Source organism: Nilaparvata lugens, chromosome 2 (assembly GCF_014356525.2).
Source record: "Nilaparvata lugens isolate BPH chromosome 2, ASM1435652v1, whole genome shotgun sequence".
NCBI lineage: Eukaryota > Metazoa > Arthropoda > Insecta > Hemiptera > Delphacidae > Nilaparvata > Nilaparvata lugens.
The window spans coordinates 22,739,439-22,755,643 of NC_052505.1; the positions used below are offsets into that span (position 1 = coordinate 22,739,439).

General features: G+C 35.6%; 1 protein-coding gene across 1 annotated transcript; it reads left to right on the forward strand.

The window, feature by feature from the left end:
* The first annotated feature begins 686 nt into the window (after positions 1-686).
* On the forward strand, positions 687-8,760 carry LOC120349820 (skin secretory protein xP2-like). Its single transcript, XM_039420820.1, has 3 exons — positions 687-857; positions 2,884-3,165; positions 6,475-8,760. The coding sequence occupies exons 1-3, from the start codon at positions 701-703 to the stop codon at positions 6,783-6,785; spliced, it is 750 nt and encodes a 249-aa protein (XP_039276754.1). The 5' UTR covers positions 687-700; the 3' UTR covers positions 6,786-8,760.
* Positions 8,761-16,205: the final 7,445 nt, after the last annotated feature.

The window sequence follows — 16,205 nt, forward strand, 5'->3', positions numbered from 1 at the left end:
TATTAGTTTAAAAACTATCAATGCTCAATTCAGACCATTTTAACTCATAACATCATTCAGCATCCACATGTTGGCCCAATGAAGGCCAATGAAGGCGACCAGCGCCAGTATGTGCTGCATGAATGGTTTGCCAGCATTGGCCTTCACCAGCCTACGCTGGGCTACTAGGCTGGGCCAGCTTGTGGACTAGGCATAAGGGGTTCTATTTTACATGGTCAAGAAGTCTTGTAATTTTGAATATTTCAGATCAGTTTGAAAAATTGGCAATTCATTTTCGTTTGTGCGTAAATTTCCGCAGTCGTCGACGTCAAGCATGTTGACATTCATATATCCATGTTCATATGACATGTTGACATTCATTTGTCCAAATTTCAATTGTGCTAAAACAGTTAATCGAATAACTTTTCGTTATTCTTGTTTATTATTCAAAAATCAAACATTTCTAATAATATCAACATATTGCCATTTAAAAGTATAAAAAAGTATAAACTCAACCTCTCCCATTAAAACATAACCTTTTAGGCTATTTAGACAAATTGAAATCCACCCAATGTGCGATCCTCACCCTGTCGTGGTCGACGACGGCATTTACGCACAAACGAAAACCCAGCTTAAGGTATGGAAATGATAAACCATGTGGTTGGTAATTGTTTTGTGACGCGTGATGTGTGATGTGTGGTGGTTTTGTGTGTGCCAGGACATGTTGAACAGCAGCCGACTACCGTCGGACGCGAAGGAGGTGACTCTGCACCAGGATGGCACCTGGTCGACGCAGGCCGCCGCCAAGCAGGACACAAGAGTGCGCATGCTCAACTCGCCACTCGCCATCGACGAGACCATCTCCGTCGAAATCGATGGTCAGTTTCATTTCTGGGCGCAATTGATTCGTCCCAGCTCTGAAAAAATTCTCCAAAATAACACCTTTACCATCTAACTTGTAGCTGGGAGGGCCTCCACGGGGTGCGCCTGGATACCCAAATCAGGATGGAGACCTGAATTTGGGGAACTGAATCGAATCGAAGGGTTGCCATGGTGGACGGGGGATCCATCATATGGATCCGGGGTGAGAGGGTTGTCATTCTTGTGATGATGGCCTCCAAACGGCTGGATCTGTGAGTCTGCTGGGCGGGTGTGTTTGGTATTTTTGTGATTAGGTTAGCGATGATTGCATCATTTTATGTGATTGCCTGTACTTTGACTGATTGCGCATAAGGTTTTATGAGTGGATGTTGGGAGATACCTTCTGAAGCTCATTCTTGCTGACCGGACACATTACGTTAGGCCTATGTCTCCCGGTCAATCAGGCCAAAACAGTTCTTATCAGGGCTACGAAAGACAAAGGCTAAATCTAGCTGCTAAAAATTTACGAATTGGACAATTGGTACGTTTGATTCATTAGTTAGTCTATATGTTGTTGTTTGTGTGTTTTATTAATGAACTGGGCCTGAAAAAAGCATAACATATATATAGTTTCATTTCTATTTTACTCCATTGTTATTTTGAATGGTAAAGTTTCAATATGATTGATACTGTAACGAAATTTTGACACTGAAAAACAGATGAAAATACGATACCTGTACATATGAAGGTCTAATAGGTCAAGAGTATTGTTGCTGTGTAGTAGTATTTTTGCTTGAATCACATCATAATCTAGATATTATAGTTATTATCTATAAATAAATTTAAGCAATGATATAAAGTTACTCAACTTGAGCCATCTGTGGAAAGTCCAACGAGTTGGCAACGCCTCAAGGTACATTTTCGTTTGTGCGTAAAGGAACTCAGATCGTTTCAGGTGCGTCAGGGTGAGGATCTCAGATTGAGTAGATTAAGTTTATACTAGTGAGTTTATTAGTAACTAGTTTATTAGTTTATAGGCGGTCAAGTTATTAGTATATTAGATTAAGTTTATTAGTTTATAGGAGGTCAAGTTTATACTTTGAAATGGTAAACCGTTGATATTATTCGAAATGTTTTGATTCTTGGATAATGAACACAAAAATAACCAAAAGTTATTGAATCAGCTGTTTTAGCACACTTGAAATTTGAACAATAAGAATGTCTTCAGACAACAATGCCTGTCATCGTCGACTGCGGAAGTTTACACACAAACGAAAATGCACCTTTATGGCCAGAACATATTGAGCGTTTTTCAGGCATTTTCATACAGCGTTTCTAGAGTCGGCATGGCGCAGGAAGCTCTCCGATTAATTATTCTTAACTGTGTAACTCAAATTAGTATTCTTCTTAATCATCTCAATAAATAAATTAAATATTATTTTCACTTATTAGTAAATAGTGATGTAATTGGTTGAATGCCATGATAAATAACGGACCAAAACTTATTCAACTCAATCACCTTGGGAGTCTTCTTATTTTTCTGTTATGAATCCATTCAAATATCATCTAAAGTAATAAATTGATTAATTGGTGAGATAACTGCGATTATTTGCACCAAGGCCTACACTGTTCCAAAATAATTGGAATAGAACAAGTATTGGTCTGATCACCCAACAGACAGCATCCAACTTCTCCTGACCCAAACAACTTGAACATGAATACTATGTTGAGATTTCAGCGAGTAACTATTAAAATATGACCAAAGTTTTACATCATCATCTTGTTTACGAAAGTTGTCATCTTCATTATTGGGTGGACAATTTCCACGTTCAATTCTCCTGGAATTCGAGCCAAAAATCCTCGGGCTCTAATTGAACTCAACAAACTAGCCATAAGCTAGCTAAACGTAAAATACTTGGTTATGGTATGCACTATAATGAAACAGTCCCTTGTTTGGTCACTAGTTTGCCTTGTCAGTACTATTTGAGTTCAGTTAAGCTATTGCAATAAACAATGTAGCATTTGAGTTGTTAATTGTTGTAGATGACGATGATGGCGATACTCCGATGTGCACCAGCAACGAGGGGCCAGCGGCAGGGGTGACTAAGACAGAGACGGCAGACAGAGACAGCAGTGAGCCGCCTCCCAAGCGCAAGGAGGTGTTTGTCGACCTCACGCTCAGTGACTCTGACTCGGATGACAGTCCTATGCCTTCCGCTCCCGCCCCTGTCACTGCCGCCTCATCTGCCTCCGCCCCTGCCTCCGCCCCCGCCGCCTCCTCTGCCCCCGCCCCGGCACCCGCTTACAACCGGCTCTTCTCCACAGGTGGGCAATACTATTGCATACCCTCACTCAACTACTTGTATACTATTGCCAAGTTTGAAAAGTGCGACTAATTATTATGGATATCGAAGATGCTTTTGTGTAGCCTCTACAGTAATTTAATACTGTAGCCTCCTCAGTAACAACTATAACCACCTCTTCCTAGAGAATAGGAGCGCCCATAATTACCTTAGTTTACTATTAGGAAGTTTGTAAATTTTTGACTAATTATTATGGATATCGAAGATGCTTTTGTGTAGCCTCTACAGTAATTTAATACTGTAGCCTCCTCAGTAACAACTATAACCACCTCTTCCTAGAGAATAGGAGCGCCCATAATTACCTTAGTTTACTATTAGGAAGTTTGTAAATTTTTGACTAATTATTATGGATATCGAAGATGCTTTTGTGTAGCCTCTACAGTAATTTAATACTGTAGCCTCCTCAGTAACAACTATAACCACCTCTTCCTAGAGAATAGGAGCGCCCATAATTACCTTAGTTTACTATTAGGAAGTTTGTAAATTTTTGACTAATTATTATGAATATCGAATATGTTTTTGTGTAGCCTCTACAGTAATTAAATACTGTAGCCTCCTCAGTAACAACTATAACCACCTATTCCTAGAGAATAGGAGCGCCCATAATTACCTTAGTTTACTATTAGGAAGTTTGTAAATTTTTGACTAATTATTATGAATATCGAATATGTTTTTGTGTAGCCTCTACAGTAATTCAATACTGTAGCCTCCTCAGTAACAACTATAACCACCTATTCCTAGAGAATAGGAGCGCCCATAATTACCTTAGTTTACTATTAGGATGTTTGTAAATTTTTGACTATTATGAATATCGAATATGTTTTTGTGTAGCCTCTACAGTAATTCAATACTGTAGCCTCCTCAGTAACAACCATAACCACCTATTCCTAGAGAATAGGAGCGCCCATAATTACCTTAGTTTACTATTAGGAAGTTTGTAAAGTTTTGACTAATTATTACGAATATCGAATATGTTTTTGTTTATACAGTGATTCAATACGATAATATTGATAGGTAACTAAAATCATCTATTCCTAGAGAATCATGACAATATAGAATAGTATTTATTTTTATTTGATGATTTGTACATCTGTAACTTTGTGAATAATAGCTCAATACAAACGAACTCATCAATAACAATATTATAGTGCCTTTTGTCTGAGTCATTGTACCGGTGTGAAAATATAATGTGCAATATAACTGAATAGTATAAACAAAAATGAAGATTTATATTATTATTTAATTATTAGATTAGTAGCTTTTATTTATTGATCTCTGACTGACCATCAAAATAATCTGTAAATACTTTTACCAAGAAACAAAATTTTAAGAAAATTTGCTGCTTCAAGCACATAATTTCTTTCCAAACGTATCTGTTACCTTTTGTGAAAAGAAAATTATTCATTGACTTATTGCTTTTTTGTGTATTATTTTACTTTATTCTAATAGCATAAATGTTGAACTAGTTATTATTTGATCCAGTAATGTGTTCATTTTTTAATTTTGTAGAAATTTAGCAGTGAATAAGACTTTTGTTTCCTTTGACTCAGTTTTTCCAATCTTTTATTTCTATCATAACCAAATTGTGCGTTAATGTATCTTGTATTCGATTGCAAATTATTGTATTCTATACTATCTCAATATTCTAGATATTTTTTTAGTCTATTCTGCTTCATTTCACTCAGTGTCTGCTGCTTCCTCTTTTACTTAGTCTTGTTTTGCTGCTCACCTTGTTGTTTTATCCTTGGTTTTGTATTAGTTCATCCACCTCTTTTATAGATTTGTATGAATTTGTTATTTTTAGAGATGTTTACTTCTGTAGTTGTACTTCTATAGTATCCTCCATCTCCAGTTAAAAAGACACCAAAATTATTCAATAGAATTGTAAGATTCAACATGATGATTGTGATGATTATCAACAATATTTAGTGCATTTTGATATCCTTTCCTTATGTTATCCCTCTTTTCTATCACTCAATATTATTTTAAATTTCAATGGCAGAGCCCTCAAGGGTAATGTCCATCTTGAAGTAGAAGATAGAATGTTATATAAAATGAGGAAAATTTAGTTAAAATGTTGAAGTCAACTGATTCTCCTTTGGATTGTTTTTCAAAGTTTACCCGAATTTCATTCTGAACCACATAGAAACCCGGATATTGTAATATTTCAATAACAGGTGATGAATTTCGTGTTTGCTTCTCCAAAAGTATCATTACAGTATTTAATGGAACCTAATATTACTGATCAACTTGAATCTCAGTATTGTAATTTGAATATTTTAGTTTCATGTAACACTTAATTTTTGCTTTTATTAGTAACATAATACAGATACGGTAATATGAAGTTTATTTAAAATTTGAATAGTATTCTTTCTTTTTCATTATTATAACTAGCCTTATTTTCTTGGCATTCAGTTGGTTATCACTCAAATAAAACACAATTAAATTATGGAGTGACATAGATATCTTAGTATTAGTAAACCTTTTACTTGTAGCTTCATCCCTGGCCAGTTTTTCTAATTCATCATTTCTTCCTGTATTGTCTTTTCTTTCTTTAGTGAGAATTTTCACTTGACATCATAAATCCATTATTACTTATTGGGAGAAGTATCTAAAAGTTTGAAGGATAATAGAACATTTAAAAAGATTTTGAATAAAAATTTGTCCTTGAATGAACTGTTGGAACTCATTACTTTTTAACATCTTTTCAAGCAGCTCATTTATTGAGTGATGTCTTGGAAGAAGATATATCACTGAATGGATGTCTCTTAAACCAATGCACTTCTAAAGTTGGGTTCTGAAATTTAGCATAAATGGAGCATATGTTTGCAATAAGGCCATCTTCAATGCAAATTGAATGATTTAAGACTTTGGTCTTTGGATATCAAGGTGTACAGAAGCTACAACTTGGTCAAGCAATTCTTCTATGTTAGAGAATCTACAATGAGTGATTAAAATAAAAAACAACAGATTGAAATTGACTTACTCAGCTCTCATCTTTTATTAACATCCAACTTGTTAATGGTATCTCGTTAGTGCCAGACCACATTAAGCTGTTTTTAGACGTGTTTCTTTTTTCAAAACCTAATCAGCCAATCAGAGAGCTTCCTGCTCTACTGTCTCTAAAACCGCCGTCTGAAAATGCTTAATATGGTCTGTCCTTTATACTCCACCTGTAAAATTAAAGATATTTCCATGCTTTATCCTGTTTCTTTTATTTTTTCAGTTCTGTTTTTTTTTCATTTTTAAAACATAACTTTGTGTTTTCTAGATTCAAACAGCAGTGTAGGTGCTGGGGGCGGACGTAGCTCGGTGACTAGCTCTGGCTACATCAGTCCAAACATCATCAACCTGGACAGTCCATCGCCTCCCCCCGTGCCTACTACCCCGCCCGTGGGAGGCGTGACGTCATCTGGTTCTACCCCCGGCCACGCCCCTGGCCAAGCTCCGCCAAGCCACGCCCCCTCGCCACACCAGGCCACGCCCCCGCAACCCAGCCTCTACTCGTTACCGTCATCCATGTCCAATTTCTTCGACTTGGAGAGGGACTCCAACAGTCCACTGTTTACTCCTCATTACTAGATGCTCTCTCTAATTTCTGAAGTTTCAGATAACACATAGAGTAATTTCATTGCTATTGAATAATTCAAAACTTGATTGAAATGTGTAAAATCATGGAGCCTGTCGGGTTATCCACAATGGCAGTTTGTTCAATGTCAAGTATTCACCCTTCAATTATGCATTCTGTCTTGAAATTTGATTGATTCAATACAATTGAAAATGTGATACCATTCTGATGGGATATATGAACAAATGAGAAGAAGGCTCTCACGTCAACTTTACCAAGTTTTATTTTCTAAAAGTACACTAGGTAGGCCTTTACAACAAGTTTGAAAAAACTACAGATGATAAGAAGAATGCTTGATAAAATTTCGCATAGTATAGAAAGGATGAACCGAATTTAGATTCTTCAAACATTTCAAAATTTAACATTTTCAATCTTGAACATTTTTCACATAATGATTACAGTTTGAGGGTCATTGAAAAAATATTTTTTTTTCAAATGTGCACCATTGCAGTTTGAACTAAAATCAATAGCAATGATATTTTTATCTAGTAAGCTTTAAGCTTAATAAATATGACGTCCCTTTTTGACATTAAATTGTGTGATGAGCTTTCTCATTTACGAAACCTTATTTATTGTTTATGTGAAAGCTTGTATTCAATTGCAAATTTGTCAATATATTATTTCTTTTCTTATAGATTCCATTTTTGAAAATGTTATGATCTCAAAATTTCTCCCACTTGCACTCTTTTCTCTGCATCTTTTTGGATCTTCCACAGAAACACCTGATATTTCCTGATTTCTTGATTCTATAAAGAGAAAAATTGATTTGGGCTTTTACATCCAATATTGAAATTGAAAATTTCGCCTCTGTTCTGCTAGTATTTATTTTGGTTCTTTTTATATGCAGGGTTCCCTTTAAATTTTGGTCATTAGATTTCAACATGAAAGATATTACTTCTATTTCGTATAAAATACTCGTTATTTCAAGCTACTTGTTTATTGATCCTTCCCTTATAAGCCTTAATATTATTGAGCCTTCCCTTATTTTAAGTTGATTGTCTATTGAACCTTCCTTATAACTCATATTGGGTGATCGCGCCACTCAATTGGAATTTAGTCATTCTAATGATATATATCATAATGTTTATGATATAAAGCGACTGTATCAGTTGTTTTTGTCTATTATTCTCTTATAATTTTGTGTATCTCATTACTGTATTCATTGGAATTTTTTATTGATAACATACTACCCCTAGGATTTTAGTTACCCCAATATAATTTTTGATGAATGGATGTATAATTTCATTCTTATATATTCAATAAATAGGGCAGTAAAATGAAATGTATCCATCTATAAACATACGAATTGCATAAAAATTAACATGAAAAAAGTTTATTTTTCGTAATATACTTCAAGAAAATTCGAAAAAATTATTCAGTACTGGGTATGTGTTGAGTATTCTGGTCTCACTTGACTAGACAAAGTGACTCATTACAGTACTATACGTTTTACATTACTAAGCCTGTTTTTAATAAATTATAAATTGATTGGAATATAAAAAAGATTATTGAAAAAATAGATTGAGACTTGAGATTTCATTAGATTAAATATGGGTGTTTTCAACTTGTGTTAAATTGCGATTTTCTCATACAAGCTTATGTGACTGAATTCAATGTGAGAACACTGCTCGTGCTAGCTGATGCAGATAAAGTGACGCTCATTATCTACAAGAAGCACAGGTCTCAACTTATCTTATTCAACTTACTTCCTGAGTTTTTTAATGTCCCAGTCATGAATTGATTCACAATTTGTATATATTATTTAAATTTATTGTTACGATTACAAATCATATGAATATAACTGGGAAAGAACAACAGGCATAGCCCAAAACTATTCTGTTCCCAAATTTTGATAAATATTTATATTGCACCACGGATTATGTGTAATTGTTATCTCTACTTCCAATTTATTTTTACCACCACCTTGAAACGCTTATTGGAAACATTCAATTATCTTATTTTGGTTGATTGGTTTCGATAAATTATCACAAGTAATTCGAGATTCACGGTATATATTTGATATCGTAAGACTAGACCATTTCAAACCAATATAACTACTGATTTTTACTTTCCTTGCCCTACTACCATAGGTAAGGAAAGTATTGCTTTCCAAAAAAAATTAAGGTACCCAAATTTCAAGTTTTCTATACGTTTCAAGGTCCCCTGAGTCCAAAAACATGATTTTTGGGTATTGGTCTGTGTGTGTGTGTGTGTGTGTGTGTGTGTGTGTGTGTGTGTGTGGTGTGTGTGTGTGTGTGTGTGTGTGTGTGTGTGTGTGTGTGTGTGTGTGTGTGTGTGTGTGTGTGTGTGTGTGTGTGTGTGTGTGTGTGTGTGTGTGTGTGTGTGTGTGTGTGTTGTGTGTGTGTGTGTGTGTGTGTGTGTGTGTGTGTGTGTGTGTGTGTGTGTGTGTGTGGTGTGTGTGTGGTGTGTGTGTGTGTGTGTGGTGTGTGTGTGTGTGTGTGGTGTGTGTGTGTGTGTGTGTGTGTGTGTGTGTGTGTGTGTGTGTGTGTGTGTGTTGTGTGTGTGTGTGTGTGTGTGTGTGTGTGTGTATGTCTGTGAACACGATAACTCCATTCCTAATTAACCGATTGACTTGAAATTTTAAACTTAAGGTCCTTATACCCTGAGGACCCGACAATAAGAAATTCAATAAAATTCAATTCAAGATGGCGGAAAAAATGGTAGATAATTACTAAAAAGCCATGTTTTTCACGATTTTCTCAAAAACGGCTCTAACGATTTTTTTGAAATCCATACCCTATATAGTTATTTATTAGCTCTATCAACTGACATGAGTCTTTTTCCTGGGGTACTAATGAGGGGTCCACCCAATCCTTGAGAAATGGACTTTGTGTAACCTCCTTCTCGTGCATGAGGTAGGTTGGTACCCGGTTTTACTTTTTCTTCTTCCATATACCGTGGGTAGGTAGAGCAGTTTATAAAAAGAACACAGTCATAGTCAAGATATTTCATCTGTAGAACAGCTGTTTTTAAGAAATTAAAAAAATCATCGAATTGCACAATTTACATAAAGGAAAAAGTACTCTGAAAACAATTGTATATACACATATACAGTAGTCTGATCGTAGTTGCAAATATGTTGCCGTCAATCGTCATTATGTTATTCCCCTAAATTATTCTCGTTTGATAATGAGGCTTATAGTTCAATTAGCAAGGAAAGTTGTGTGAGTGTACCACACTAGATTTTTTCAGTTGGTTGCTTTTAATTTCCCTCACCTCATTTTGATATAGGCTTTTCCATGTTAATCAGTTCTACATTTTATAAATGATTTAGTAATTTCCAATTCATACAAGACAATATTTTGATCCAATTGGTTTACTCACGCCCGGTTCCACCAAGCTCGGTCAAGACATTTGAACAAGGTCAAATCAGGTACGGGTTACAACGAGTGCACTGGAACATAAGATTTCTATAGCTGTAGTTACTATCTTTATTCTAGTGCATACTTGTTAATTGTACCCGGCTTGACCATGTTCTAATGACCATGTACAAATGTGGTGAGTCCGGACATTAATCGATGTTTGGTGTTGTATTGTGAATGATGGCATTTTTACATTTTTAAGCTGCGTTTTCGTTTGTGCGTAAATGCCGTCGTCGGCCACGACATGGTGAGGATCTCAGATTGGGTAGATTTCAATTTGTCTAAATAACCTAAAAGATTTTGTTCAATCTTGTTTTAATGGGGGAGGTTGAGTTAATACTTTTTATACTTTTAAATGGCAATATGTTGTATTATTAGAAATGTTTTGATTCTTTAATAATAAACACAAATAATGAAAAGTTATTTTATCAGCTGTTTTAGCACACTTGAAATTTGGACAATATGAATGTCAACAATGCTTGACGTCGTCGACTGCGGAAATTTATGCACAAACGAAAATGCACCTTGAGATGTTATTGTTGATATACTATCTGGTTGGAAACATGTGTAGACATTCTTGATGTTCGAATACTGGCTGTGTATAGCGCGGTATCGATTTAATATTTTTTGTATATAATTGTGTATTTTGTAAAGTGAAAATTTTCTAAGAATAAATAAATGTTGATATATCCATTTTATCTCAGTTTTTGGCATTTCTTTTCAGCATCCAAGGCAAATTTAAAGTAGATTCTTATTACAACCATGTTCCACGATGATGTATTACGGCGTGTTTGAATAGACCCAATAAGCTGTACCCGGTTTCCTCGGCTGCTGTAAACGTTCTAGTTACTTAAGTCAGGTTAATAGAAGCATAGAACTTGAAAAGTTTACAGCTTGAGTGTCATCAGGCACCAGTAACTAGAACGTTTATTGAATCTTGTATTGTAAATCAGACATTAGACTGGCTGCATAATGCAAATGCACTGAAAAATGGCTGCACATCAAATGCACTGCACACCACGGTTGGCAATGCATTGCTTTGAAAGTAGTAGGCTCAGTCTGTTTTGCCTTTAATTAGCAGTGTTTCTTGCCAATACAAACCACATTGCAAGAGACGCGTTAAGGCTTCGGTTTGATTTTGAAAATTAATATTATGTTAGTGCTAGGAAGAGGTATTCAATGAATATTTGGAAGAAACAGTTAACACGTGCTCTGCAAGGGTCTTATTGAAACCGTGACAAACTGAAATCTTGAAGATTTCAAAATAGGCCTATAATCATCCTCGATAAATCCAGAATCTTTCTTCAAAAAATCAAGTTAACCAGTCATGTAGTTCAGACGTGATGATGCGTCATTCGTGAATTTTCCTTCCCGTACGTATTTTCCTTAATTATGTTGTAGATTATAGTTCTGTATCTATATTACTTGAATCATTGAATTTATGGTTGACGCGTTTTTACATCGACATGCTTCAGTAGCTTCTCCGGACTAGTCGAGAGTTTTACCTGTATGAAATTAAATACAATTAGAATGGATCTGAAGAAAAAGGAAAAAATGAGGAAGATTTGAACATTAAAAGGGATTCTTTAAATCCCTCCACCTTTTTAATAGCTCCACCACTTTTTATGAAAGAGGAGGCAAATTGAAATGTGGAAAATGTAAAGGTGCGAATATAGTAGAAAGAAAGTAGAAGAAGGCCTAAGTAGAGGAAACATTGCTGATTTATGGAGCAGTCTCTGGCAGTGAGATAGAACCAGGATATCTAGAAAACAGATTGCTGTCATTAGTTGGCCAGAATTAAAATGAGTGGCAGAACGTTTTCTACCGATTAGCTAAGCCCTGATTTAAGTTGTGGTGGTTGGGGGGGAGGAGTAGGAGGGGGTCCCAGGTGGGTGATAAGGACTAGGAGGGAGTGAGAGAGAGGAGAGATTGCGATTGGGACAGGCAATAAGTTTGGCCTGCATCATCTGGCGCGATTAGAATCGCCACCACTCTTGCTGGCAAATTACCAGCTGATGATTCATTGTCCAGTACCAGGGACAGGGATATGATGAGAGACAATCAGTAGGTGTGGGCTCTTATTCTATCACTGTCTAGCTAGCCACTAACGGTAGAACATTCATAATAAACATGTTATCATGCACATACACATGTTCATCATCAGCGAGAGGCTTCCAACATAGAATAAACAACCAATAACAATAAATAAACTACTGGAAAATTACAAGTTATAATGATAGAAAATAATCCTCAAATAGGGCAGCGAAGAAAAAATTGAGAAATCAAATTCTAATCTCAAAAACCTTTGCTCGAAGTGTTTCACTGTGATGACACAACAATGTGTATGACCACTGTCTATCATGCATGTTCTACCGTTAGTAGCCGTTAAGCATATTAAGCATATTATATGGAAATTGGATCCTATATAGAGGGGAGGCCTGTCCACATTTGGTGGGAGGTGGCAAGGTTGAGTCACAGCATTCCTTTAATATTTATTTATTCATTTTCTTTACATACAAAGGCTCACAGAAATCCATAAAGAGCCTTATTTACACAAGTAAATGAAACGACAATTTAACATTATGCCTCTATAGCCAGCTCTCCCATTAATGCAAAACCCAACTTGATGGCTTATTCAAATCGATGCTCAGTGACAAGTTTGCCAGTCTAGTCTGAAACTAGAACTAAGTGGTTAGATGTTGCTTCTAGCTATGATTAAGATACATTCAGTATCAACATTATTTATTGGAATGCTGTATCTGGTATAAATAGACGCGGCAGCTCTGCGGGCAGGAATGCTCATCAGCTATTGACAGAAGAGGATTGCTGTTACTATGCCGCTCCCGTGCTTCAAACTTCAAACGGAATAATTAAAACATTGATCGTTTGTAGAGAACCGCCGATCTCGGCTTTGCAAGGGGGGAAAAAGCTGAATATTGGTAAATAATGAAATATTAGTCACTTACTGCAGAGCGCAAAGCACTTTGCGTGTTTGTAGCTTGTAGCGTTCATCACCTATTCGCATATGGTAATCATGGTTTTACTATTGCAAGAAGCAGTGGCGTATTGTCAACAGTTATGTCAACTGATTCGTCTGGTGTTCGAAATTTCTGTCACAATCATGTCTTGATACTTCGAACATTTCAACAAACAACATACGGTACTGAAAAAACACTGAAACTATGAGACTCGGGAACTAACCCAATTCGAATGGTTTCCTCAATGTACCTAGAATGTCCATTCTAGATACCTTGGTTTTCCTCTTTTCCTTTTCATTGCCAGCTGGATCGCCTCTACGTCGACATGATGCTGTTTACCTGTTAAACGTCATGATGAGGAGGAACTCATCTGTTCCAATTTCCATCAGACTATTTTCGTGTGGTTGACTATAATAATGTATAATTATTCAGCACATCTTTTGCCAAAACCTCAGACCTATATGTGTATAAAAACCAATTAAAACCTGTACTAATAGTCTAGAATCTTTTGTTTTATGTAAACAGCATGGAAATTGACCTAATATCAATCAATGCCAATGAATGGATATGCAATTAGTTTTGAAATGAAATGAAAAAATTCTTTATTAGGTGGAGTTAGGACTAAAGTCCTCTCTACCACTCTAAAAATTGAAAACTCAATATATTTTCTAATTCAGATAAAATCAATGAAGATGAAGGGAAAATGTTGTGAAAAAGTAGTCTCCTTTGGAAGGATTGCTTGTCGAAAACGTTCACTTTTATCTCGAGATGTACACATAACATATATTGTATAATCATGTCCATTTTGACCTTTTATCTTTGTTGTATAAACAAACTAATAAAATTTTGTGAATATCTAAATCAAATAGCATAGGTACCTATTTGCCTTTAGGCATTTTGCCTCTATAGCCAGCTCTCCCATTAATGCAAAACCCAACTTGATGGCTTATTCAAATCGATGCTCAGTGACAAGTTTGCCAGTCTAGTCTGAAACTAGAACTAAGTGGTTAGATGTTGCTTCTAGCTATGATTAAGATACATTCAGTATCAACATTATTTATTGGAATGCTGTATCTGGTATAAATAGACGCGGCAGCTCTGCGGGCAGGAATGCTCATCAGCTATTGACAGAAGAGGATTGCTGTTACTATGCCGCTCCCGTGCTTCAAACTTCAAACGGAATAATTAAAACATTGATCGTTTGTAGAGAACCGCCGATCTCGGCTTTGCAAGGGGGGAAAAAGCTGAATATTGGTAAATAATGAAATATTAGTCACTTACTGCAGAGCGCAAAGCACTTTGCGTGTTTGTAGCTTGTAGCGTTCATCACCTATTCGCATATGGTAATCATGGTTTTACTATTGCAAGAAGCAGTGGCGTATTGTCAACAGTTATGTCAACTGATTCGTCTGGTGTTCGAAATTTCTGTCACAATCATGTCTTGATACTTCGAACATTTCAACAAACAACATACGGTACTGAAAAAACACTGAAACTATGAGACTCGGGAACTAACCCAATTCGAATGGTTTCCTCAATGTACCTAGAATGTCCATTCTAGATACCTTGGTTTTCCTCTTTTCCTTTTCATTGCCAGCTGGATCGCCTCTACGTCGACATGATGCTGTTTACCTGTTAAACGTCATGATGAGGAGGAACTCATCTGTTCCAATTTCCATCAGACTATTTTCGTGTGGTTGACTATAATAATGTATAATTATTCAGCACATCTTTTGCCAAAACCTCAGACCTATATGTGTATAAAAACCAATTAAAACCTGTACTAATAGTCTAGAATCTTTTGTTTTATGTAAACAGCATGGAAATTGACCTAATATCAATCAATGCCAATGAATGGATATGCAATTAGTTTTGAAATGAAATGAAAAAATTCTTTATTAGGTGGAGTTAGGACTAAAGTCCTCTCTACCACTCAACCTAAAAAACTAATGCTAATGTTTTATAAAAGTATCGATAGGCTTTTAATAAGTAGATCACAGAAGGCTTGGAGTAGATGAGTTACTTCATTTTGAACAGTCTCGAATAATTTTGAGTTTGAAAATGCCCTGATTTCGGAGAAGAATCCTTAATATCTTCTTTGTCAAAAAGGAATCTTCAATATAACCCCCACTCTTAATCCATAACAGGCAGTCAAGCCTATAGCCTATAGAAAGATATTCCATCGTTTCTACAGGGCACTGGCGCTTAAATTCAAGCTATTCCATGAATTTTATCAGAAGATTGACTCGAAAATAATTCGGATGGATCCTACATTATCCTTAATCATCCTGCTGTAATATCCTAGACAGATTAGCGTACTGTTTTAGCTCTTGAAGAGAAAAACCGCCTTGGTGAATGAAATTTCGAATGATTACTATTAACCAACTTTAAGAGCTTGATAATTAACTTTGAATTTTACCCTCCAATTTCACTTATTTTTACGAACTGCTTTATCGTTAATCATCAATACTTTGAAACGACATAGCTGTCTAAATTGTTGTCAATAATAGCTATACAGTAATAGTTATTACTCACCATGCGGAGCGCTTTCCATTTTCAACACTGTTGTTAGGTACTTATTTAGCTTCAGTTTCAGTTACTCTAGGTAGTGTTACACCATAATGGCTGATTTCTTCTCATTGGTTTGATCCGTCTACATAATTATTATTATTAGTTTTATAGATTCTATATAATAGGCTACAATAATTATAATACTTAATTTTACTTTATATAATAATATTAATTAATTTTATTTAAACTTATATAATATTTAAATTAATATTTTATAATATTAATTTCTACATAAGAAGTAAGGCCTATTAGGTAATTAATTCATTTGAAAGAGGAGCAATACTATAGAATACTATAGCTCATTAATACGGTACTTCAATGTGGGTGGTTCGACGCAGAATGTGTCATTGAAATTCTTGGGTAGGGTGTTTCCTGAACATATCTTGGGGGTGTCCAAAAAAAAGTTGAAAGTATTTTAAAGTTTATGACTGACAACGATTTC